This window comes from Bombus terrestris, chromosome 3 (assembly GCF_910591885.1).
Source record: "Bombus terrestris chromosome 3, iyBomTerr1.2, whole genome shotgun sequence".
Lineage (NCBI taxonomy): Eukaryota > Metazoa > Arthropoda > Insecta > Hymenoptera > Apidae > Bombus > Bombus terrestris.
Window position 1 is genome coordinate 19,349,538 of NC_063271.1, and position 27,382 is coordinate 19,376,919.

Sequence of the window (27,382 nt, forward strand, 5' to 3'; positions counted from 1 at the left end):
GCTTCGAGCGTAGATGTTCAGTAGGAGAGACGCGAAGGTCGTTGGTTGAAAGAGTAGACCATGGACGTAAACCAAGGAGAAACGTAACTGAAATTCTGTGCTACCCAGGAGAGCGAGGATAATGAGAAGCGAATATAAAACAAACATATAGGTTGCTGGCAAACTCGAGGGAACAATAACTCGCCTCGTTCGCGTCAATGTCGCGATTATTGGTACGCGATTATTCCGCTTTTTGATCCTCGAATCGAATTAACGCGAAATAGCAGCCGAAAGCCTTTGTGATTGACGTGACTTTGAATAACAGCGAACAACAAAAATTCGATGCGACGCTCGAGCGCGTGGCAATGGGAGCAGAGGACGCAAGTACGTCAACAGCGGTACAATTTAACAATTCGAATGTGGTGAAGTGCATGGAAACCTTTAATCCGAATAATAGCAAAGAAATAACTGCTGTTCCTTGCACGATTCTCGAGTGGCGTCATCGACCGTCAGTTCTATCGATAGCGTCCGTCGCGAAACAACAGTTTGCGTATTGTTCGTTGATAAAATTGCCGAGTATCGATTATCGTTCAACCCGGCGCGGCAATCTTTGACCCGCGGCCGGCATTATTGTCCAATTATTGGAAGAATTCGAGAATCGACGCAGCTTCCTATTGGCTTTGTTCGAATTCACATCCAATTCGCGGAGTTAATTGGATTCATTCCTTCAAACGTATCTTCATTTACCTTCGATGTGCGAACGAGTTTCGCAACGTGATGGAACGTACCTTGTGCTACTTCGTTTACCCCAACAGACACAAAACAGAACGATTCTATCGATCAACGAGGATGAGGTGCCTTTATTTCTTTTTTTCCTCCTCGGTTTGAGCGGAGTAAAAACAGTGCGCGTAGAGTGCGTTTTGGCACTCGGTTCGGGGATCGGCAATCCATTAACGCTTCTCTGGCTCGTGTTGCAGTTGTTTGCGATTCAAAGTGATTCGAGTTATCAAGCGACGTATAGTTTGGCGGCGTAGCCTGTACAGCTCTTAACGTACCAAGCTAAGAGTTCTCGTAGAAATCACCTCGAGTGCCAAGAAACAAGTTTTTTCGCCAGCAGGAGAAAACTTGATGTAGTTCAGCCTTAACGTATTCCAGATTCACGAACGAGGGAAGCGTACGGGTAGAGAGGCGTGTGTGTGTGTGTCGGCTGTTACTTGCAAAGGAAATTCTATTCGTCGAGATCGATGGCATAGACGAAAGCTAAGAAACGATCGACCAATGTTTATTGAAATTTATATTCTTTTTTCACAGAAACGACGTTGCGACACAATCTTCCAGTGTTAGTGGTAGCTTATTCGGTAAGGGAAATCACAGTTAAATTTCATAATACGGTATTTTTATCGGTACGTAGAACGTTCTCCGGTAAAACATCAAAATTATTCAATTTTGCAATTTACAATGTTTTCTTCGCGCAAGTACCCTTCAAGTAAATTTATTAATTTACTGCAGAGATACTACTCGCGTGTTTTTATTCTTCGAAAGAATTGCAAATTAAGCGTCTAACGCAATTTTACGTCGTGCATATTTATATGCAACTGTGATACGAATTCAGAGGTTCGATAAGGAAAAAAAAAAAAAAAATGAAAAAATAATGTGTATTCTGTGCAACCACGGAGAAAGGAATATCCGTTGAACAACCAGTTTGTGAAATATCGATCGAATTTTTTACCGAATAATTTGCTGAAAATAACGCCAATTGTTTTAAAATTAATAAAATTTGTATTCCATGCAAAGATATTAAACCGATAGAAATGCTGATTTTATCTTGACGTTTTCCATTATTTTCAAAACAACTTTTTCAACAATTGTGGTCTGACCTTTTACGGTACACAGTTTAACCTTTATACGGTAACGCACTGTCGTAGAACGTATTTCGCGTCGTATAAGAAACAACAGAGAATAGATTTTCTGTTCGAAAACAATGAAAGAGATTTAATAAAAACAGTTTTATTATCGTGCAGGTACGAGAGACTTTTATCGTGAAAGCTATTTTACGAACATATTTACCATGGTGTACAAAACGGTGGAAAATTCAGGAGATAATTTTCACGAAAAAGAGATATATCACGTAGAAACGTATCATCGAGAAATATATATTAATTATCGTTTGTTCTAATAAATAATTAATAATTCAATTACGATACGCTTATGGTCGATTACAACTCATTCGAATATCTCGTAATGATTTAAACGAAGACTTTTAAAAGACATGCATTGCTCCTTCTATCAGCTCGACCATCGTTAAGATTCTCTGAAAAAGATCATTCCGCGAGTATAAAAAATTACCTTCGTTAAGTCCACACCGTTCATCAAGTCCGTTAAGAAGTTCATCCTCCGAGAAAATGTTTAAGACAGGGGACCGAGGCAAAGCGTTCGATGAAAGGGCAATTAAAGCGAACGCGTCCAATGAAAACATATCAAATCGAATTCGTTGTTAACTAATTTCTCGAATTATCGAAAAACATCGCTTTAATTGATTTTCGAACGAAATACATCGGTTCGAGGGTTTCAGGGTTTCAATTAGACTGCCGATGTTTATATATTTATGGAAATTCGTGTAGCATGAAAAAAAAAAAAAAAAAGAATATACGCGAAACGTGAGAAGCGGAAAACACATTGTAGATGTGGCAATATCGGTAGTGGACGAAACAAATTTTAATTTGGCTCGCATATTTTTATGGAAATTCGTAATTCCATCGATTCGAAATTTTATTAAAAAATATTTTTTATCGCTTGGATGAAGGTACGAATGAATTTACGCGTGAACACCAGCGATCTAGTTATCACGCAGTTGTAAGTTAGTTATGCTCTTAACGGGACCCAGAACTTGGCAGATTTGTCATCTATTTTAAAAAACCTTCCATCGTTCGATTTGATAGGCTGTTTCCCTTTTTGATCTGGTATTAAAATATTCCCTTTGCTCAGCCTGGAAGTGATCTCCAAGTCACGGAAATAAAACGATAAAAGAAAAACAGAGCGCAGATAAAATTTTCCACGAAACGTTGGACATGTCTTATGCCGTTAAAATTACTGAACCTGCTCGAACGAGCTGAATAGCTTTTTTCGCAGCTGTACGACAAGTTGCACATCGTTGCACGCCATTTGTCGCGATTAGCTGCCGCCGACTAATGTGGAGAATTTCGTACAAGTCGTTGACTCGCTGCTAATTAAGAAGGCAAAGTTGCCGAGTAAGACGTCCGAATTATCTCCCTTTCTTTTTTCCCTTTTTCCATCCAAACGAAACTGACAGTATCAAAAATGAACGTTTTGGCGGCGAATAAAAAAGCTGAAACTGCGTTCCTACTAACGCGATTCTTGTCGTGATAACAAAACGCAATCAATTACTATGCACGCCGATTTATTTAATTTTGCTTCTCGTTGGAATTTCTGAGAGAAATTTTTAGTGATAGTGAAAGTAGCGCAGGATGACAGCTAAAACAACTTAAGGCAACTTCGACGAGTTAAAAAAAGGGCAGAAGTTTATTCTACGTCGAGGATAATACCGAGCTTAAGCGGGCTTTATCGCGATATCGTTTCACGTCAAAATATTTTTCTCAATAACGTCAAAGTCTTACGTTCGTTTTTAAAATCCTACAATTTCGATTTTCTTAACGTCTCGGAAGATCGCAGAGGAGAAAAAGCGCGACAAGAATATTTTCATTGACCTTTCCGCTTTGTGACCACCTTGTAATTAAACGGAAAGATTTTAATACTCCATTTATTCCATTCCTAGGATTCCTGAATTCCATTCATAGGAAATTCGAAATGGAACACGAAAAAATATATAAAGTAGCGTTTTCTACAGCAATTGGTTGGTAAGGCAATTTTCAACCGAGATTCTACCTTTTTACATTCTCCAAAATATGGATCCGCGGTTTAATTAGAATTTATTGGGAAGAATATGCAGAAACGCGATGCAAGGACGAGATACAAGTTACGAAAGGATTTGCGAGTAATTTACGAGTAGCTTAGCAGCTACGATCTGTGAAATTTCAACTTAGTAAATCTTCTACACGAGGAATAGCGAGAGACAGGAATTTTGCGGAATTGGTCTTGTCGAACTTGGATTCGGCTTGGATTATTCGATAGAAAGAGTGACGATCTGTCGTGTGTAGCGGAAAAGCGTGTGAAGCTTTTCACAGAATCGTCGCAAAGGGAAACGATTATCGCGTGAATCGCTTCTCCGGGAAATCGAAAGCTGCATCAGACCTGTTTCGAAGAAAAAGAATTTAACATACCGTGTCCCTTATCGATCCGGAGCTTTCACGGGCATTCATCCGCCAACAAGAGAAAGCTTTCGCTTTCGATATTTCTATCGGGCGCGGTGTGCGTTGTCCTGGAATACGGCCACGAGTTTAAAGCGTCGTTGAAAGGCGTATTCGCAAGAATTGTAAAGATCAGATGGCAAGCCGAAGGCAACGGGAAGCCGATGCTGACAAATGATGTTCACCGTAATATCGTAACACGACGTATTGTACGGGATATCGACGACGTTGTGTTCGCTACCGATGTTTTCCACTTAGCTGTAATTAAATAAAAGCGAGGATGATCTGAGAGATCAACGACGACAGTCAGTGGCTCGTTCTTCAACGTTACAAGTTCTTGCGATTATCGTTCATTTTCAAAAAACGAGATGCATAGAACAGTCGTCGCGTACGTTTTCTCTGCGTTTATGAGAAATTCGAAAACGAGTACACAGAGTGTACGAAATAATGCAGAAGCGTATAAAATATTAAAAACAGATATAAGCAAATTTTCTACTTACAAGACAAGTTTCGAAATGATGAGATTATGAAACTTCCGAGACGCGTACAGGACATTCTTTCGCTGTCCAAAGTTGCTCTAAGGGGATGAAATTCACCTCCGAGAATCGGCCTACTTTCCGATTTTCCGTTATAGCTTTCAAGCCACAAGTATACATAGAAAGAAACTTTTCGGACGAGAGTTACATCTTTCGATCAGCGCCTATCGTTCGATAAAAGTATCCGTCAATGTTACAGCAATAGCGGGAAATTTTCAGAGGTAGATTTCACTCTCCGAGGGTGAATTGTGGCAGAAAATAAAAATTGCGCCATACGCATCCACGTATTCTCTGCGTGCAATTTCAAAGTTCCACAATTTGTTGAATTTACGCGTTGACGTGTGCCTGGTTAATGAAGCGGGTTTTTATTTATTTTCGTTGGAATATGTATATCGTGGTCGTTTTATACGTTCAAGAGAAATCTGAAATCATGCAGAAATGGATACAACGTGCTCATAACGTGTAAAAACGTATCGGATGTCGTATACGTAAACGTATAAAATATCTAAAGTAGAGTACCTGTTGCTTGTAACAACAGCAGGTTGTCCCCTAATCGTCTTTGTTTTACGAACGTATCTTTTACGACAACGCATCTTTATACAAACACGAAAATTCAGTCAAACAATGCGATCTTCATCTTAATAGGACAAAATGGATCGTACGTAATTCGATAAAATAATAGAAAACAGAAAAATGTTGCGCGTCTATGATTTCCTTATAGAACGAAAGAAACTTTTGCCACGATCTAATATAATATTTAACAAATAACGGCAACTTCCGGTTCAAGTGTCTCTCTTAATTATTTTCGTGGAAATATGAGCGCGCAATAAATATTCACAGTCTAGTGAGACACAGTACTGTGAGAAGAAAGTAATAGAATTTTTATCACTATAAATAATAGATGCATATCCTTTAACACTGGTGGCATCCTAAATCATGCTAGTGGCTTTTGTCGTGTGACACAGCCTGGATATTTCTCTTCGGTTATTATCTGTTAGTCTGTATGTCCGGAGCAAGCTACATATATAAATGTACGTACATATATACATACATACATAGTATATAGCAACGACAGGAAAAAGACTCGCAGCGATTAATTTTCATTTGCCACGAGTCTATGAATCATTGGCGTTAGTCTGCTTGTTCGACTGCATTTTCCGTGGTAGTTCGATGTGATTAGGATAGCTCGTTACATGGTCGAAACATTGTTGAAACTTGCATATATGACCATGATATTACACAATGAGTGTGTAAAGATGAGAGAAAAGAGAGCGCGATAGGGAGAAATTTTGGATCTTTGTTTTGATCTCAAAATGGATCTTTGTTGAAACGACCTTTTTCGTTTAAATAATATGTAAGTTTTTTATTTATTCAAAGATAGCTACGCATCTTTCCATTTACGTAAATCGATCTCTTCCATCTTCGTGAGTTAGATCTGTCGAAAGTTTTTTCGCTTTCTCGAGTTGGCAAGTTGGAAAAAAAAGAATCCCTGATATCGACGTGAAAAAATGATCGATTTGCCATAGAATGGTCATGTACAGTGAACGGCAATACTATCGCAACATCCTTCGCAATTGAATAATTTCTTCGTAAGGTCAGATCAAACGACTTGAGTTTTTGCGATGAACAAGGTAAAGGTTTATTTTTCAAGTTTTCTTTATCTGGGTTTAGAGCAACGGAAATTTGAACTTCTTTCGAAGATTCGCACACGTACAGAACGTTAAAAAAATAATTTATTCCGAAATCTTTCAACTTTCGATTCGCCTTTCATCTCTTCGATTCGCCATCTGAACAAATATTTTGAAAAATTCAAATCAATTTATATGCTCGTCCTTGCTTCTTTCATAACACGGATTACTATCATTTTGAATGAACATGTGCTTTTTTCGTGATTCGAATTAAAAGAATTAAACAAATCGGAACGTTGTTTTCCTTGTTGTAGCATTAACATTTTTATTGCGCTCGTAATTCACGATACTTAGGCTGCAACATACCGAAGCTCTTCTCATACTTGTATCGCATTAGGGGCAAATGTTACATGGTTGCAGAACCGTACAAGCAATATGCTGGAGACAAAGTGGGGTGGGATTTTATGTACCAAGTTAATGCTACATTCCGTTCTCGTTCACCCTAATGGGACGGCTTAATAAATATCATTCGATATATCTTGAAGGTTCCGCCATTTCTATCTGAAAGTTGTTCACCAAGGGTAGAAGGTAAATTATCGTTGACATTCCCTTCAATCTGACATAAGAGACACGAAGGGGACGAAAAGATTGAGAATTAATGGTCAATATGATCTTGTAGATGATTTCTAAAATGTTCTGAAAGGGAGATAGCGACTGAACCTATACTGAAGCTATACAATCTTTACATTTTTTTCGTGTTTAAAATTACCAATTTCTACATTTTACGTTTCCTTCATAAAATTAGAAACTTTCTTGACGAAGTTGCTAATAATCTACTTGGCCAGTCGACTGTTGCCACCTGTTTGGAAAACGTTTTCCTAAAAAGCGATGACGAGTATATTCAAACACAGGGTATGTGCAACTGTGTAGTATGGAATTAAGTTGTCAAATAAACTAAACCAGAATAACTAGTGAAATTGACTGGTTTTACAATTTTATTTTAAAATTCCTACTTCATGTTATATTTTTTTCCGCAATGATGTAATGACTTTTGCAACGATAACTAAAAGAATAATATAATGAATCTTGTTTTGTTTTTTATGTATTCAAACTCAAAATAATGTATCAAGGCTACCTATACCAATATCAGTTAAAATTACCGGTACTTGTCAAGGTGTAAAAGGGTAAAAAGGTCCCACAATCTGTTTCCCACAATCTGAATCCCAATTAACCAGTTGCCTCGTTTTGTACAACTTGCCACGCGTTCTTAAAATTTTTACTGCGTGTCATTCGATATAATGATAACATTTATCAGGAAGTGTATCAATCCTATTATAAGTGTATCAATCCTAGTTCAGGGATGATGGTCCCAGATGGATTAATAATCCCAAAAATGCACTACATAACATGGAATTCCTTCTGTAAGAAAGTAATAAATCACTAAATATAAAAATATTCCATTGTTACGTATTTTTTAAAGACCAGTCATTTTCGCTGGTTTTAGTAGAAATAGCTTCGTGTTAACTATCGGTAGTTCTAGCGTTAAGTTGTAACGAAACGACTTTTTTATTTTTCAACTTTATTGCCGAAATTTATCGCAATTGAAAACAGCAAGTTTTAACTATTTTTTACGCACGACGAGTATACTCGTCAAAGACAATTAACTGATTAAGATATTCTGTATGAATTTACCATAGAATCTAACCGGACTGACATCGATGATAAACGTACTGTCTTTTTCACCTTAAAAATATCTTCTTATTAGGTCTAAAATAATGAAAAGGGCAGGAAACTTGTGAAACTGCTTCCGAGGTATAAAAAGAAGAAGATATAGGGGGGGGGGCGTTAAAGGTTTTTAGCAGGGAGCGTTTCAAAGTCCCCAAATAAAAACTTCGAATGTGGTAATTTTTTTTTTTAATAATAAAAGTTTTATCGATGCTATATCGTTTCTCCCTGGTGTCTTCTGTACGCTTTGAGACATTTATGACCATTCGTAGGTGAGAGTGAAAGTTAATGATATCTCGCTTACATCGGAACAGCGACTTTATCCCTTCAAATTTACGATTTCGATCTTTTATTTTATCTTGTGAAGTTTTATGCTTCCAGCGTGTAGAGAGGTGTCTTTGCATCTTCGACTTTGCTTTGATCAACGATCGAGAATTTTATCTTCTGCAATCAAGTTTATTAAGTTGGACCAACAGAAGAGTTGCTCCAGTATTACTGTTCCTTTGCAAAATATTCTAGATTTACTTATTCGTTTATTTTTATAATTATTATTTATCGATTATGTCTTATTTATCAAAATATTTCTTTGTAGTCAACAAGCGACACGAAGGTCATCGAATGAACAAACACGAACTTATCGTATTTGTGGTTTTCAAGTATGCCGCTAATATTTATACGTTTGTTAGAAAATTTGTGCGTAGCACGGCGAAAATATATGAATTATCAGAGGCAAAGTACTTTATTTAAGCTCCGTTCCGCCAATAATATTTACAATTATATTAATGTATACAATTATATTAATTTGTACGACAATCTGCGGTTTATTGATAAATTCTCGTTTGATAGATTTTGTATAATCGGACAGAAAGCTGGCAAAGGCAACGGAGAATTCGCAGAAGCGTTCAAAAGGGAATGTTAGCCTCGTTCGTCAGTCTGCTTGTTAGCACCCCCTGTAAAATTAATGAGGAGATCACCCAATAAGAAATAACTGCAAATTTACAGATAGGGTTCCACCCACGCAGTGTTTACCTTCTAATGAAATTTCCAAGAGATAATGCTTTCTTCAGACAATTTCTCGGACTATTCGCGCGTTCAATTTGTATAATTGCTTCCTATCAGCCAGGACAATTTATTACGACGCAGTTTGCTAGCGATTAGCTATCAAACTTAAACGAAACTATTCAGATCGACGCTTTGGTAATGACATTATCGATGATATATCATTCCATGATACGTGATATAATTAATTTATACGTTATATCAACGTATTATATTATTTTCATCGCGTTGCTCTACCTATTATGGTTGTCGGAGCATCCCATAAATAATTCGATTGATCGAGGAGCGAAATTTGCGACAATGGAACTCGTCTCCGTAGAAATTTTATAAGAGGAAAGTAGAACATTTCATAGGAAGACAGCAGGCAGCTGTGGAAAATGATAAGTACATTAAACGGATAGACTTAACCAGTTAGCCGTCTTCGACGAGTATAGTCGTCACGAAGAAGCGGCAATATTTTGCCTCACGACGAGCCCTGTTGGTAATAACATTAAAAAATGAAACGGTCGTTTTATTACAACTTAATTCTGTATTGTAGCAGTCACTTTGTGTTTGACGAATATACTTGTCGTTTCAAACAAATTGCAACAGCCTAATGTAACAACATCCCTGTGAGTGGAAACTTATAAGCGACTATTATTATTATTATTATTATTATTATTATTATTATTATTATTATTATTACTATTATTATTATTACCTTATTTCACGTATATTTATGTGCAACATAATATGAACAAAAGAAAGAAAGTTTAAAAACATTATCACCATTGCCAGTGCGTTATGGTTATAGCGTCATAAGAAGCAAAAAAGGGGAATAAAAAGCGTTAAAACGTCCTAACTTCAATTTCCACGGCAAATGAAATTGTTTACTAAAAGGTATAATCTACATCTCATGGCTAACATGTGTACATGCTCGTTAATGAACGTTGCAACACCTGCTGGTTTTCTATAACATTAGAAAATAATTGATCAGGATTACTAGATAAATGATATGATAAAATAGAATTTTTCGGTATTCGTACGAACCAAGGATAGACGAAACGCTGAGTGAATGTTTCTGAGTGATAATTTCATTTATTGTAATTTCTGTTTCATAAAAATCAATCTAACGTGCGTTTACTCGTTAAGTTTTTCCTTTTATATTCGGACGTACATGAACGTTAAAGATTCTAAAGTTCTCCGTTATACCGTGATAACCGAAATGAAAATTCAGATTTCAATTTCAGAATCGAATGGCCTCTACTGTGTCTATTTATTGAAGGGTTAAAAATATATTGACGATCTGTTCGGTTTATTTCGTATTTGTAAAATTAAATTTCGCTTTATCGAAATGGTTTGTGATTACGTGTAATTGCAATTGAAATGATCAAATGTCAATTCTCTTCCTTCCTGAAATTCATTTATCTTACATCGATCGACAACGTAAATGTCAGAGACCGTCGTTATAAATATCTATAAAACGTCAATGTAATGTAACGAGCGACGGATATATAGAAATGTAATTCCCTGTTATTTCTAGTTTTCCGAAACAACTGATAATAGCGACAGCGTGTAACGGCAATAAATAAAATAGCAGGCTATTGTATTTCGTTCTAAATTAAAAAAAAAAAAAAAAAAAGGATCAATGCAGCGGAGAGTATCGTTGAATTATTAATAAGTTGAAATGTTAATTTAACACATGCATCGAATTTAAGCTTGGCTCAAGTACGTTGTTGATTGGATTTTTAATTTGGTCCTTTATGGAACTAGGCTAATTAACCTGCTCAGTTTTTAATTATCTTTCCTGATTACATTGTAACAGATTAGCTCTGACGATTTATGAAAGTTAATGTTCGTGTACTAAAATTAAAACGTTGAACGAAGATATAAAATATGCGGAAGGCGGCGAAGCTATAAGAAGTAAACAAGCGATGCTCTTTAATATTGATAATCGTTAGATTGTATTCTAATGATTAACCGATTACTTTAACGAAAGTGAATATAATACCTTTACTTTCGTTGCATTCATTATTACGTTTATATATAAAATTTGCTGCTATTAAATTCATTATGATAGTGAAAGAATAATTCCGCCGGAATATTATATCGAATTTCAACGTTAAATGATTATTAAATTATAAACGATGATAAACCATAATAATAAATTATGTCTACCACGTAGTAGGTACGAGAAACGTATAAAATTCTGTTCAACATACACATAATAAAATAATAGAATAAACGAATTGCTAGCTAATTGTTTCATTATAATTCGATGAATAATATCGTAAGTTAATTTCGCGTATATTCAATTACTGAAACACATTGTGTATAATAAGAAATTTTAACATCAAATTACCAAGTAATTTAATTTCTGATCTCGAGATAATCCGCGTGATATCCTCTTTATCCTATCGATATTAAATTTTCACGAAGAAGTTAATTTCAAGCGAATGGTAATATTAATCGAATGTTAAGCACGTATTCTTTGCTACGCTGTCACAATGCTATGTTAATTTATCAAGTCGATAAACTTTTCGACCGGAACACGTAATACGCAAACTTTCACCAACTAATACGAGTTGCAAATTATTAACGCGCTATTCGTTTCTCTAACGTTATTAACTAAGAACTTGCACAAATTTCTATTCAATTTCGAGCAATATACGCTGGAATAACGTTTGAGACGTTGTTAAAAGTGGAAATTGCGATAAACGAATCGTTGACTTTTATCGCTTTCCTACTTACGTGTTACGGGTTTGTATTTGTCGAAAATTTCGACAATGTTCTGTCTATTAAAGAGAAATTACATTCGTCGTTCTCACATGTAAAGTTACTTCACCAATTAACATGCAACGCGCGTGTTTCGTAACACAGACAGCACTATCCTTTAAACCTTGCTGCGATAAATAGGTAATAATAATAATAATAATAAACCGATAATTAATACAATGTTTATGCTGTATAGAGTGCACTATATATCTATATAATAATCTATGTTTAATCTGTGCATTGAGGTTGAATGATAACTCCGACAAATGTGAATGAGAACTCCACGTGCGTAAATGAATTTCATTTTGTAGCCGACAGATGAAATTTAATAAATTATATATATAATTATATATATACTGACAAAATGTTATTTTCTATCTACTTTCTATTATCTAATTTTTATTTTAAAAATAACATTTTGCTAGTTTTAACTCGACTTAGTTGGCGAAAAAATCGAATTTGCAAATTTATCAAGTATACTTAAACGACGGTATGTTCCGGAATAAGTAGGACTAGATAATCGACAGGAGGTGGTTTCACGTGTGAAAATAAGTCGAAAACGTAAAATAACATTTCTTCGTAGAACGCTTTGTTTCCCAGAAAAATAAATTTGAAAATTTCTCATTTATTCGTTAACATTTATTATCTCGAAAATGAAGCCTTAAACGGGAACATGTTACTCCACATTTTCGACTTGTTTCCACACGTAAAATGACCTCCATGTCGATTATTCAGTCCCGTCCAGTCCGGAATTACCCACGTTCCGGTATGCTTGATAAATTTTCAAACTCAATTTTCTCGACAACCACGTCGAGAATGCAAAAATTTTTATGCTATATATATTTCATTTATATTTCCACGAAGAATCACGCGGTGCTTGCTTCTTCGTATCACTCGGACCGGGCTCCGTACATCAAACTTGCACGTTGAACTATCTCCGCTATTTTTGTCTTTCTCATATCTATCTACATATTAAAACTACGCTGAGACAACGTATTAATAAAGAAGTATGTTCGCTTTTATAGGCAATATCATATTAATTATTAACGGAACGAAATATCAATGAAATTTATTTCCAATTATTATTTGGCTGATTCGTGATGGTTGATGAACAGATACATATATAATACATTATTGTTAAACTTTTCAACAGGTAGTTCAAACTTCGTCAATCAACGTGTTGATTTACTCGTTTTGATGAAATTCCTATATTATTACGAGAAATTCGTTACATTATCCAATGAAACAAGCGATAATGTATTTTATATTCAATTAAAATTTTAACTAAATTCAATACGCGCGTATTCGAATCTGATAATGAAAACCGTATATATATCATTTTTAAGTGCTGTGCCAGGGAATAAATGTTTCAACTATGAAACTATCGCATGCAGGTTGTATTAAGAAGGTTAAAATTATTAAAACGACAACTGCTGGAAAAGCAAGAACTAAAACTCTCGTTCTACTCGCAGAATTTCCACCCGAAATACTTAAATCATTTTTCTCTTCAGAACGTAAAAACAGCATAAAGCTGGAAAGCGCACTACTCGAACATAGTTGGCGTAATTTTAACTTGAGAACGTTCAACTGCATCGAAGTTCTTCGTTTAAAGAGGAATTCTCGAAGCATTACCCGCCTTGCGGTTCAAAGTTTTTCGAACGTTGTTGTTGTTGTATCCTCGTCATTTTTCACTGCCGGACGTGTATCAAATGCACCGCATTGGAACTATCGTTGCTGTAATATTGTAATATCGGGGAAAACCTTGATTAACTAAGAAAGTCTACTTGACCATGGGTCATCCCATGGTGGATGGAACGTGTGTATACCGGAGCCATGGTACAAGAGGTTGCCTGTGTCACGTCGGAGACGCAAGAAATCACGAAACCGATAGATCGCCGGTGATCTTGTGACAACGACCATACCCAAATAAAATAAATAAATAAAAAAATCCTACAATGTTAATATTTATAATCTAATATTAAGATTATTATATTATATCGTATTAATTGTTATATTACAATAGGAAAATTAGAAATCAATCTGGGAATCTACGTGGAAGTTACAAGCGAAGCTCCAAAATAACAACTACGTTAAATATTTTTACTACTAATATTTTACTACGTTAAAAGCCAGTTTTCAATTTCTCCAAAAGCGATACGATTCAAGAATTTTAATCGTTAATAATTCTGATTACGAATAATCATTACGAACGATTCGATATGTTCCTCGGTCGCTCGATAATAATTTTAGATCATGGGAATTTAATTTGAAACAGTAATCAATGGAAGTGACCTGAATTTTTGTTCGGTTATCGAACAGTGACCATTATCAAGGAAAACCGAATTTTGCTTTAGTTACCGATAACCATTATCGATGGCGAAATTGATTTTCGATTATCGCCAAGCAATATCGATGAAAAAAATATTTTCTAGTCACATTCGACTATCGTCGATATTTATTGACATTGCTGATAATCGGTTTTCACTGGCAACGTAAAGGAGCTTAATTATAAAACTGATATGTTTTATTAAGCAAACAAAAAGATACGAAAATGTACGAAACAAAGCATAATATAAAAGATATCACGGTGCAACTGTTAATAAAAATATTCTACTGCGATATCTTTCATCCTATTCGTTTCATATATTTTCATATCTTTTTGTTTGCTCGATAAAACACACAAGTTTTATGAATAACTGCGAACACACGTACTATTGGCTTGTTAACTAGGTGATTGCGGGTTTTGTCATTAGATGATAATGACAAAATTCGCAATCACCTAGTTTCCAACCCAATAATTATCAGTGACGTTAATAACGATTGATAATATAGCCAGTGATAATTGACAATGTAGAGCAAATTTTTGCCATCGATAATGGTCATCGATAACCAAAATAAAATTTTCTCGCCACGGATAACAGTTAATCGTAACAAAAAAAAAAAAAAAAAAAAATATTTTAAAAATCCGGTCATTTATGTTGGTTATTGGTAACCAAACTGAAATTTCTCTCGTCGATAACGATTACCGGCAATCAAAAAAACTTTAATCCGTTTTAACGGTTATTCGCGATCAAAAATTTTTTAATTAAAAACATCAACCTTCATATCGCAACTTTAGAAACTTCTCTTGTAACAGTTATGATGTCTTGTAATTGTAATATTTATGGCAAATATACATTTAGCGAAAAATTAGTATACAGCATGAATAGAAGTAGTCTTAAACATTACAACTGGTGATAAAGATCGTTTCGCTAAATATCGTGGCTTAACACAGCGAATAATTGACTGCTCAAATATTTTCATCGTCTTTGCGCGACGAATATTTTATGTAACTTCTGGATACGGTTTTGCAGAGAAATTAGAAATTTTAGAAATTTCACACTCACGTATAATCGTGGCTCGTCGTGCTGTTAATGAAGTTTCTAAATATTTCGTGTAATATAGGAAAAGTGAAAAGTTTCTAAGAGTCTTCGAGTATCTTCGTGCGTCTCTGTGTGCGTATAATCGAGCGTCTTTAGATCGCGAACGTAGATCGAGGAAGAAATTGCGCGTCTTTGACCGGTTAGGCGGAGCAAAATTGTACGTTAAGAGATTAAAGACTGACACTTGCCAGGGTTACGAGTCATCTAGAAAAATAAGCTCCCGTAGAATATCACCTGAACGCCAATTTTGTCTCCGACTACGAGCACACGTAGTCCTATTACGCTGTTCTCTAGGGGGAGACGAGTGGAGAGCGAAAGAGAAGGCAGAGAAGAGCTGTCCGAGGAGCATCATATTAGTTTGAGAATTTTCTCATAAAAACAGGCTGAAATTTAAAGTTGATTTGAAAGTAGAGATCGGTTTTAGAAAGGCTACCGGTTCGATTGGATCTCAGACTGAAAGTTTCATCTACAATTATATCTTAAATATTTGTGCAATTTTATATCTTCTTGCGTGTATTGCGTATGCTAAAAATCCGCAATTTTAATTATCGCGTTTCGCACGAGACCAGCATTCGGGCAAATACTTACGAACGAGAATTTATTCAAACAGTATAAATCTTTCGCGTTAAAACTACCTAGAATTTATTTTATAATAATATGGCGTTAATTACTGTCGTTTCGGCACTTGCAATTTTTCGAGAAGAATCGCCTCATAGCGTTGCACAAACGATAAACAATTAACATTGTCGTTATCGAACTCAATTTGTTACGAACTGTCGTCGCATTCGTGCAATTTATATTTAGCATAAATCGTACGCTTAATACAACCTTACGGTTATTAGCAAATTCCTTGTTAGCATATTCCTTATTAACAATTATTTCTAGAAACGAGATAACATTTGCTTGCCGAACTTATCAGAATATTTGTCTCTCGTTCGTTTGCGTTTATTAGCTGAGCGTAATTCTCGCAGTGGTAACGCTTCTCCGGGTTCTCCAGTTGCTGTGTATGATATCGTATAAAAGATAAATGCTTCGGTTAAGAGTAAATTTCGATAGAAACTATTCGTTAATTTGCCAAGGATTCGTATTTTTCTAATTACACTTGCTAGCCAAGTGTAACTACCACAATCGATGCCAATAGCCCAAGTTCGATCGTAACAGGCGGATCGTTTCTAACTAATTTTACGTAGAACGTTCTGATCGATATTATCGTCGTCCCACTGAACCAGTTGTTCGCGTTTATCGTGTCGCGTCTTAAAATCGGGCAATTGTCTGGTTTGCATGATTCGTTCGACGAACGGTAACGCAGCTGTACGCACAGAAACCGATAAATCGGCTCTACAAACTGATTAGACCTCTCGTATAGAAAGACGGTGTAAATGAACATAAACACGTTTGTACGCGAGAGCCCATAGAAAGGAAATTCCGCGTACACCGGCAGAAACGACTAGCTTAATTTCAACGACAGCATCGTTTCTGAGAATTGAGCATTCATCGTTAAACATCAAAGCGTTGGCTTTCAGAGATGTACAAGTTTCTGTATGTCACGGTGTACACGTCAAACGTTCCTTGATTCGATGAAATGCAGCCTCTACTTTGCTCGATTTGTCACGGATTAGTTGCACCGTGCAAGCACTTTATACTTAGACTTCAAAGTACCGAACATCGATAAAACACAACGCAGGTACGTGTTCTAAACGATGACACGAGCTTCCAAGTTTTCCAAGGAAAAATTGTTTCCCGCTGTTTGCGCGGTGGCTCGCGCTGCTATTCCAACGTTCGCAACGGAAAATTTTTTCCAAATGCGCATTACGCGACACTTTCCGAAAGTTTGTTAACGCTGTAACGAGACAGGAATCGCTGCGAGAATTATAACAGTGAAATTTGAAACGAAACCGACGATGCAGATGGAAATTACGTTATTCTGGACATTTACTTGCGAACGTAGTTTATTTAGTATTAGTGAAAAATTAGCACACGGTATGAACAGTAGTTTTAAACGCACTATTAGTCTCAAAAACGATCTCGCTATTTACCGTGGCTTATCGACGTAGCGAACAAAATTGGTTTTTCCAATAATTCGATGATCTTTTTTCCGATACTTGTGTGATACATTTTCAAATCTGTTCCACATTTTGCACGTATAATAATAATAATCAGCATAGTTTTGTCTCGTTACAGCGCCAGTGAAATTTCGAAATTATTCGGTGCGATATACCCAATGGCTTGAGAAAGCGTTCCAACGTTTATCACGGAATGTTTTCACGAATGTGCGATGCGTGTCATGCGAGATATTTGGAAATTTCGCTGGCGCTGTAACGAGACGCGAGTATTGTATTGGAAAAATTTGAAATGGATCGGAAAATGTATATGGAAGTTACAGGACCTTTCTCGAAAATTATCTGATAGATTCAAAGATACAAGATCTTTGAAAATATCGTATGGAATTTAATACTAATTTAGTGTGCAATTAAAAAATTACTATACTATTTTATTTCTCCTATATACATGTTGGAGATAAAAGGACATCGGGGCCTTTCTTTTGGAATTTTTGGGAAGACCCCCAATACTTTAGTCTAGACTTTTTATTATAGCTGCACTTAAATAATAAAACTCAGAAGTAGTTGTTTATGATTTAATCCGACTATGTTTACCCGAGATTTATGACAGTAGGCTTGGGCTCGAAGTGACATAACTGGTCGCTAAACGTAGCCACGGTCATGGCATGGACGTTTTTACCTAACAAAGCTATGGAGTAATTGTATAGATCTCCTTAAAAATATAGTTGACCCGAGGGGTACAGAGACGAGTATATAAGTGCAGTTCCATTTGGACTGAGGGAGTTCTACTTATACTGTAGACAAGTAAGTTGAGTTCTACTTATATCGTAGACAAGTAAGTTGAGTTACACTTGAATTGTGGACAAGTAAGCTCAGTACGACTTAGACTTTGGAAGAAGACGTATTTGTTATCCCTTTGACCGTGGATTCGTTATTGAACCTAAGATCATTGTCATTGGCATCTCGAGTATCTAATTGCCACGGTTACTTGTCAAACTCTGTACCATATCGGTACTGTAATCATATCGGTACCAGTAAATATCATCCATATCGTATAACAACAATGGTTAATCCAAATGAAGATTCGTTACACGCCCCTAATCCCAATGAGAACTCGAGATATATGTATTTTTCTTTTCTTTTTGCTTAAAAGATTTCCTATTTATTGTCACATTAGAATGTCAGATTCTTTTGGCACACGAAGGCTTCGTAAATATCAGAAGGAATATAACGTGGAAAAATGTTGTTTTATTTTTAAAGTTCTACGCTTCGCTACTTTTTTCCTAGTACGTTCGCTTTAGCAATAACACTGACTTTTTCGCCCGTTAAAAACGGATTACGCAGACGCGCTCACGCAGCACGTGCCCAGAGCGAATGTTGCGAGTCGATATTTTCTTTTGCGAATCGCTCTCGTTATTTCGTTGGAAGTGTTACCGTGCGGATATCAGACAGCCATTGGAAGTTATTAGACGTTAAAATTTGGCGACAGCTTCGCGTATTCCACCAGTTTCTCGATATTCCCCTTCGAACCTACAAATTGCTTCCGTATCTCGCCAACAGCTAGTCCTCGTATCTTACGCAGACGTCGATTAGAAGTAGAATTTTCGATAAAATTTAAATTTCCCTTTTCAGTTCGTACTTCGATTTATCGACTCGTACATACGTTTTTCTCTTATATATTACGTGCATTTGCATATATATCTGTTTCTCTATCCCATGCGTCGTAGTTTTTGGATGAAACCAACAGCTTGTACACACGTGCAAGATTTTATTTTTCGCGATAAATCGAACAAGAATATATTCTTTCGTGCTTCTTAATTGAGTGACATTACACCAGGTGAATAATGTACTCGAATAAACGATTTTTCTTAATACTTATAAATTACGCGACGCGTTAACATTCAATTAATTCATAAAGGAAAGCATGATAATTATATGAATCAACTTTAAGAAAATAAGTATAATTTTTAATATTAAATAACGAATAATAGAAAAGATGGAATAAATAAGTTAACAATAAAATGATAAACAATACGCGTTTGCTTATTTACAAAAATCAAAATATAAGCAGCTTAAGTAACTCAATATTTTATGGAACGTTCTTCAAAATCAATAACTACATTGTGTTCTTTCCATTCGAAAAAATTCTGTAACGTAATTTCCGCACTAAAGGACCTTCTATCGTAGCATTTTCGTCAGAGGATTTCAAATAATCTAGTTCTGCTTCGAAATCTTTTTATTACCTTTTTTTATTACGCCTTTGAATCCATCGAAAGATTTACATTAAAATTTTTACTTTGCCACTACTTTCTTTATGTCGCTGCATATCAATTATTTATTGAAGCTACTTCGTTCTAACGTGGCAATCATTCTGAAACATCATAAAAACTTGGAAGGATATTTTAAGCAAAATTACAGGTTCACATTGGCAAAATGATTCTAACTTACTTGAAAATAGTTGCTTGATTCAAGCAACTGTACACGTTAACAAAATAGTTTCAAGTAACTTGAAAATAGTTGCTTGATTCAGGTAACTTGACCAGTCTGAATCATCATAAAAACTTGGAAGGACATTTCAAGCAAAATTACAGATTCACATTGGTAAAATAATAGGTTCACATTGACAAAATGGTTTCGAATTGCTTGAATTCAAATCGTTTGACGAAGCAACATGACTAATCTGAATAGTTTAATTGTCATCTTTATCCATGACTCGCATAGTCAATCGAGCCATTCGGAAATCACATTGACCAACTCCAAAATTGAAAAGTAGAGAAAAGTAATTACAAGTATCGCAAGTGGTGAGACAATATGCGATAAAAGTGAAAAGATGAGCGTGGCGTTAAGCTCTAAGGAACTAGAGGTTTTGTGAGAATCAATCGTGTATTTGGACGATGAAATTGCGAAATTATGAGATTGTCCAAAGATAAAGTTGGTCAATTTGACTTTCGCCAGGCTCGATCGTCACAACGACAGTTCTCGCGTATCGAAACTATCTTGATGTTTGTGTCGACAGATGAGACGAATGAGCGATCGTAGCGGAGAAGAATCAGGACCAGCTCCTCAGCTAGATGGCCGAAGAAATTCGGTCGTTACGATGGAAAGAGTGTCATCGACGTTGTTTGGCAGTAATCGTCAGTTGGACGTTATGGATAACATCGCAGACATAAAAGCGAGGAAGGTAAGGATCTTTCGTTTATTTTAGTCGCTCTATCTCCGCTAGTTTGCAGACTAAGAAAAACCGAGTTTAAAGTTGACGAACTTCTATACGATCGTGCGAAGTTAAGATTTGAAAGAACCAAATATTCGTTGCTCTCCAGGTATACAATTTTCATCGTATTATTTATTATTTTATTCTTTGTAACTTATAATTATTTACACATCATATCGTTCTTTATAACAATGTACGCATACGTGGATTCATCAATTACTTTTTTTTTCTTCTTTTTTAGATGGAGTTAGAACAATTATTAATTAGGCGAAAATTAACAGTTAAAATTACGGACGAATCGAGTCGCTATGGTTTTCATTCCTTGTTCGTCAGGAGCCTCGCTAAGGAAGCACGTCTTCGTCGGTGAAGCTTATAGCATGGTCGCGAAGAAGCTTATTTTTCAATTGGAATCATAAATTATTAAGCAATAACATAGAAATTTGCTTCATCCCGCGCTCAATCGCCAGGGACGTGTCGTAAACTCGGTATCTCCGCAGGGTAATTTGGAATTATATTACAGCGGTACAAGTTGCCGAACTTCCTCACCCGCAGAGATATCGTGATCTTCTCGGAAAACTAACATCTCGTGTTAGTTCAAGTAGCGACCCATCTTTGCCAGTAGAAGGCGCGCCAAGAGCACGTGAAAGGCTGGTCATGACACTCGCGGCATTCACACCTCGAACACAGAAAAAGATACTTGTTAACGTTCAAACGGTTCAGATATTGATCAACTTTCGCGCGACACAAACGTTGTTCAAACTTGGAACGCTACAGGCATTTTTCAACTCTGTTACGAGCAAACTTATACATATTCATTGAAGACATACGAAAGAATACGCGCTGTATTCGTTATCATGCGTTTTTTTTATTAGAGTTCAGACTTTTATGGATCGTCATTATTGGAACAGCAAGCGTTCAGTTCTGTTCTTCCCTACGTGCTCATAATCTTGGCTGATAACCGCCATTCGCTATATACATCGTTGGTATCGACGTCAAAGGATTAATACAGACAAATACGTCCGTACAATCCGATTTGATTGATTTTAGATTTTGCATCAAACAGATTTCTATATAAACAGATAATTTCTGATTCTAAACATTTGTATTGCTTCTTCTTCAGCTTTGAAATCCTCTACAAACGCCTTTTATAGTCGTTCAACTTTTCAGCTCACAGAAAAGAACATTACGCGTATTCCTAGCAATCGCCCAAAGACTCGAACGTGTGCTTCGATAAAGCTCGCTTAACTTTCATCGACACATCGATAACTTTGCGTTCCAAGATGTTATTACGCCCTAGAATCCCTAACATAATTTTAGAACCAGAATTTCTGTGCAAAACAATTCCATCGCTTTGTCACGTTTAACGGCTCAATCATCGAAACATGTATCATAACGCACGAATTATGATAAAAAAGAAACTGTCTTTCGAATAAAAGCAATCCGTTTGCCAGGTGCGCTTAAGGATGTACAGGACGTCGACGGAGCAAGTGTACGAAATGCAGCCGCTGGAGGGTAACAGTTCTGTTCAACGTTACACTGAACAGCCGAAACAACGATTCTTTGAAATGCCTACTCTGTCGGTTTCGCCGACGTCTTCTCTCCGAAAGCGCGTCTCGGAACTGCCAAGAGCCGCGAGAGCACCCGTTTTCGGTGCTGCGGGCATGGTCTGCTCTAATAGGGATCTGATATCGATCCTAAGCTCGGTAGGGTCTTCCGCGACGGAAATGTCGAAGAAGCCGGAAGATTTAGCAACGGCCAGTTCAAGTCTTAGGTTCGACGAATTGAAGGTAGTGAAGGCGGTGAAGAAAATGTTCGGTAAAAAGTCCCCTAATAGCGAGGTCGTATGGGACAACACTAGTGGAACCAAAGTGGACGCTCAGGTAAGTTGTATTTCTCGTTACGATATCGTTTCTTGTTTAAGAGCCATCGTAGGTGAAAGGAGGAATGAAAAAGAAAATCGTAAATCGTAAAATCTCTTCCAGAGAATGCACTTTATCGTAAAAATTAATAAAGTCAACAACAACGTGAAATTAAATAATTGTTGTTTGATATTCTGTATTATCGATATAGGTGAAACGTGGAGAAGATAATTTGCAATCATTGCGGACAATATCGCAGTGACATTATTATCAATCGGTAATATTAAAGATAAAATTCATATGGGATGAAAACAGAGCGTCAAAAGTGGTTATTTTTCGATCTTCTTGCGAAGGGAAAATTCCTGCAAAATGTTTAAGAACGGCTCTCAACAAGGAATAAAAAATGTTATTACAGTTCCATTTTCGTGTTCGTTTTTTTTTTTTTTTTTCTACATGATCCATGTGAAATAATTCTTCAGATGCTCTGCTGGTAAATGAATCGACGTTTGTAATAGAGGAAATATGAAGTACAGCGAGATCGTTGTTGGCTATTGTTCTACACCGATATCGACAAAATAATTCTTCGACAACTCTATTGATAAATCAATTGTAGTTTGAAATCAAAAGAATCTGAAGTACCATCAGTTTGTTGCTACGAGAACAATAGCCACCAACGATCTCGCAGTAATTCGGATTCGTTCGATTTTAAACTTCAATTGTTTTACCGACAGAATCTCTGAATAATTATTTTGCTGGTAAATTCTGCTGGTATATCGATTAGAGTTTGGAATCGAGCAAATACGAAGTACAAGATGGCTATTGTTCTCACGTAGCAACAGTCTGATAGTATTTCAGATTCGCTTGATTTCAAACTTAGTTCCCTTGGTTTAATTACTGATTTATCAGCTGGATCAAAATTTAAAGAAAATGAAGATCAAGTGTAGCGCGTAAGTTTGACCTCTGCTTAATTTTTTCATCTCTACACTCATCTTTTTCAACTTCCATGTCACATTTCGTATAAATGCTAATAATTCTTTCTTTTTTTTTGATAAATTCTCTTAAACGTCGCACAAGAATTTTTCGTTCGCGAGGAGATGCAAAAATGGCCACTTTTTGACTTAGGTCAAAATTTGCAAATTTGGGGTTAGCCCCAACTTAACCACACTTTTAATCCAACATGAATTTTATTTTAATATTACTGATCTCTGATGGTGGATCTGCGATACTGTACTTAATGATTGTAAACTATCTTATCGACCTCTCATCTATATTAATAATATAGGAATATTAAATAACAGTTAAATACTTGAATATATGTTATTTGATTTGTTTTAGAACGAAGCTCATTCTCTGGAGTGAAACTTTTAGTTTCTCTTTCTTACGCGATAAAGGAGAGGTGCAAGGATTTAAATATTTATAACATTATGACCTTTATTCTTTAAGCATGAAAATATTTTAAATACAAGCATATAAATATTACATATAAATATTTCTATTTACATATACATCAAGTAAATTTACATATACATTTTCATCTTGGTAAAAAGAGCATGTAAGTTATCGTATTTACTATTACGTATTTTAACGCGAAATCTCGTTTCATAAAAATTTTCATTCAAATACGTAAACACATAATATTCATAAATTTATAAGAACAATTTTGTCCGTAGGTATTTGGTAGCGCAATTGAGAAGATATTAACGGCGCAGAAGGGAAACGATACGGAGATACCGAGGGCTTCCGGGTCGAGCGGAAAGCCCTCGGTATCTTCGAACAAACCAATGTCAGGTGAAGTGACAAATTTGTTTTGGAATAGCAAGAACCAACAGCAGACGGAATTCAGCGAACCGTCTCTCTGTTCTTCCCTAAAGGACCTATTCAAGAAGTAATGGGGAAGAACAAATACTAATAAATGTTAAGTGTCTCTAGTTTAATTAACACTTCTTTATCTAAGAATTTCTTCCCTAAAAGACCTATTCATTATGTAATGTAGAAGCACAAATACTAATAAATGCTAAGTTTTTCTCGTTTAATTAACACTTATTTATTTAAGAATTTATTCAGAGATTAACACGACCTAATAGATGACTGACAATCTGGTGTAATTCAAATTAACGAGCTATACTTTCCTTGTACTTTCTTATTGCTATACCTCTACAATATTCTTTTATCGTATCTGTCGATTTTAATCTCACACAAATATCTAATAAATGTTTATACAGTAGTTGACGAAAATATTAGATAGAAGATTTTTGCGAATATATATTATGTGTGTTAGTGTTTTTCTTCACTTCACTTCAATGTAACGAGACGTGTCTATCATGATTATACCGGTAAAAATTGAGACTAATTTGGAAATATATATATGGAAGCTAGAAGTTGCTTATTGCAGACGTACACATAGCAAAAAATTAATGTACAATGTAAAGAGTATTTTTAAACATATGATTGATTAGGTAGTAAAAATGCTCCTACTAAAAATATTGTGACTTATTTATACAATACATAATTAACTGTCCAAATACCGATGGTAATCAATAAGCATCTTATAATTCCTATCTACATTTGTTTCAAAAGTTTCTTTCGTTTCATAAGGAAATAATAGATGCACGACACTTTTTGTTTTATATTATTTTATCGATTTATGTATGATCTATTTTGTAGTAATAGAACAAAACGAAAGAAACTTTTGAGACAGCCTAATGCATCTTGAAATTCATGAAAAGCTTCAACAAAATATTCATGGAAAGTTTCTGTAAGCGTCCGAGTACTTTCGTGAGCCGTTATATGTATAATAATTCGTTACAATGTTAGTGATAGCTTGGAAAGTGAACTATTTTTATTATACATCTTTTTACTTTCCATATTACGCTCATAGATACTCTAAAACGCCGCGATACTAACTCTTATCTATCATGTTTACGAATGCCTATAATTTGTGAAACCGCTTCTGATTTTACGGAAATTTTGCAGTTGCTTGATGAATGAAACAGATTTGTTAAGAGAATCACATGTTATAGATACCTGAACTGTGATTTATTTAATATATCTTTTCTGATTTGTTATCCTGCAACATTTCCATGTTTTACGAAGCTTTAAATTAAATTTCACAAGTTTATTTTCCTTAAGCTAAAGACGATGCTCGTGAAATATTTATTTCTGAAGTAAAAAGTAAAAATATAGCTTACATATTGCTTGTATTTAATCATGTATTACGATTAATCCTGTTGCGATACTCGTATATTTCAGTTAGGCTCTGGTTTTAGTAAACAAGAAAGATTTATAATATCTTAAGAGGATGTTTAGCATGAAATCATGCTAATAAGAAGTTTTTCATGTTTTTTTTCAGGCTTAAAATATTTTTTAATGTTGTGAAAAAATTGGGTTGAAAATGAATAAAAGGGTGCAACAGGGTATTTAAACAAACTAATATCTCTTATATGAATAAGTCGAGTGATATGCTGTAAATTATTTTCACAAAAAGACACCCATTTTTATTATTGTTTTCTAAACAAAATTCAATATGATTTGTTATACCTGTAATAGGAAGTTTCTTTAACTAACATTTAGTTATCGATCCTATTTTTATTGAAGTTTAACAATACTGTTCAATGTTAATAATTATTAATTTATAAGTGAAGGGTAATTCCAACGAAGAAAGATATCATTTGCAAACAAATAGTTTCGGATAAAATCAGCATTGGTACTGTAAATTTAAGATATTATAAATCTAATATGTATTGTATCGCAAAGCGGGATTCATGATGAAAAATTAAATATAAAAGTCCATGAAATTTCGCAAATTTAAACATCTCAGTTGATACAGCTTTAATAAATGTGGACAAAAGTTTAGTCTATCTCTATATTTAAATAACGCATGATATTTAATTCTACAGTATAATTAAACAAAGATTCGAAGCTGAAAATTTCGAAATATAATTGAACAATATATCGTACAATAAATGTTATATGATGTTCTGTAAAGGAGAATTGCATTTTTATGAAGAGGATCAAAGATAAAAGAGATTTTTGTTGAACGATACGACCGTTTCGAAATTCCATTTTGATCTTGTGTATGTATAGTGTATCTCGTACAAAAGATATTACAACAAGCGTCCAGTGATAATGTGAAACATTATTCAAAATTTCTAATCTCGAGTGTTTCAAGTCCTAGAATTCATCTTAATAAATATAAGAAGGACAGATTAAATTCAATTTGATTTTTCTAATTTTCTCGTTAATAATTAAATATGAGCATCAATCAATCAATAGTTCATAATGCACGGTATAATGCGTGTATAACATTTATCTGATTTCAATTAACTTACGTTTAAGCAAAATAATTATTCGAACTAGTTTATCATTCACATTGTTACACATTTTAATTGTATATATATCTAGTACAACAGAGAAAGGATGTTTTAGGATTATGAGTATTCATTTAATTTTTAAGAAGAACAATAAGATTCAATACATGTACACAATAGTTAAAAATATGAAATCCAGTCGCTTTTACATTAAGTACCATTTCCTCGTAAATGAACATACAAAAGATAAATGTCAATAACTATAAATGCCTGTTTAATGTTTCTTTTTTGTTACGATTATATATGTAAAATTAGTTCTTGTAATGAATACTGCTTATAGGAATAAGCATTATTTTTCACTTGAAATAAGTTTGCTTTGATATTTTAAATGACTGAATAAAATGCGGACAAAATATTTTAACCATACACGTAAAGATTCAAGTACGTTACATACAATAACTATAAGAATATATTTTTAAAAACGTAAGAATTTGTACTTTAGATAGCAATGCGTTTA

The 27,382-nt window shown here is 35.0% G+C and overlaps 1 protein-coding gene and 1 long non-coding RNA gene across 3 annotated transcripts in view; both read left to right on the plus strand.

The window, feature by feature from the left end:
• LOC125384790 overlaps positions 1 to 21,796 on the plus strand; it is a 48,203-nt gene extending 26,407 nt beyond the window's left edge. The window contains exon 7 of the long non-coding RNA XR_007223561.1: positions 20,505 to 21,796. This is a non-coding gene — a long non-coding RNA (uncharacterized LOC125384790). The remainder of the gene's footprint in view (positions 1 to 20,504) is intronic.
• A 235-nt stretch (positions 21,797 to 22,031) lies between these two features.
• Positions 22,032 to 24,591, plus strand: LOC125384788. Of its 2 annotated transcripts, none has more exons than XM_048404688.1 (2): positions 22,032 to 22,579; positions 24,229 to 24,591. In XM_048404688.1, exons 1-2 carry the CDS (start codon positions 22,163 to 22,165, stop codon positions 24,445 to 24,447), a joined length of 636 nt encoding a protein of 211 aa, XP_048260645.1. In that variant the 5' UTR covers positions 22,032 to 22,162; the 3' UTR covers positions 24,448 to 24,591. The 2 variants fall into 2 exon arrangements, 1 of the variants encoding a protein (XP_048260645.1); XR_007223560.1 differs by lacking the exon at positions 22,032 to 22,579 and adding an exon at positions 23,969 to 24,110.
• Positions 24,592 to 27,382: the final 2,791 nt, after the last annotated feature.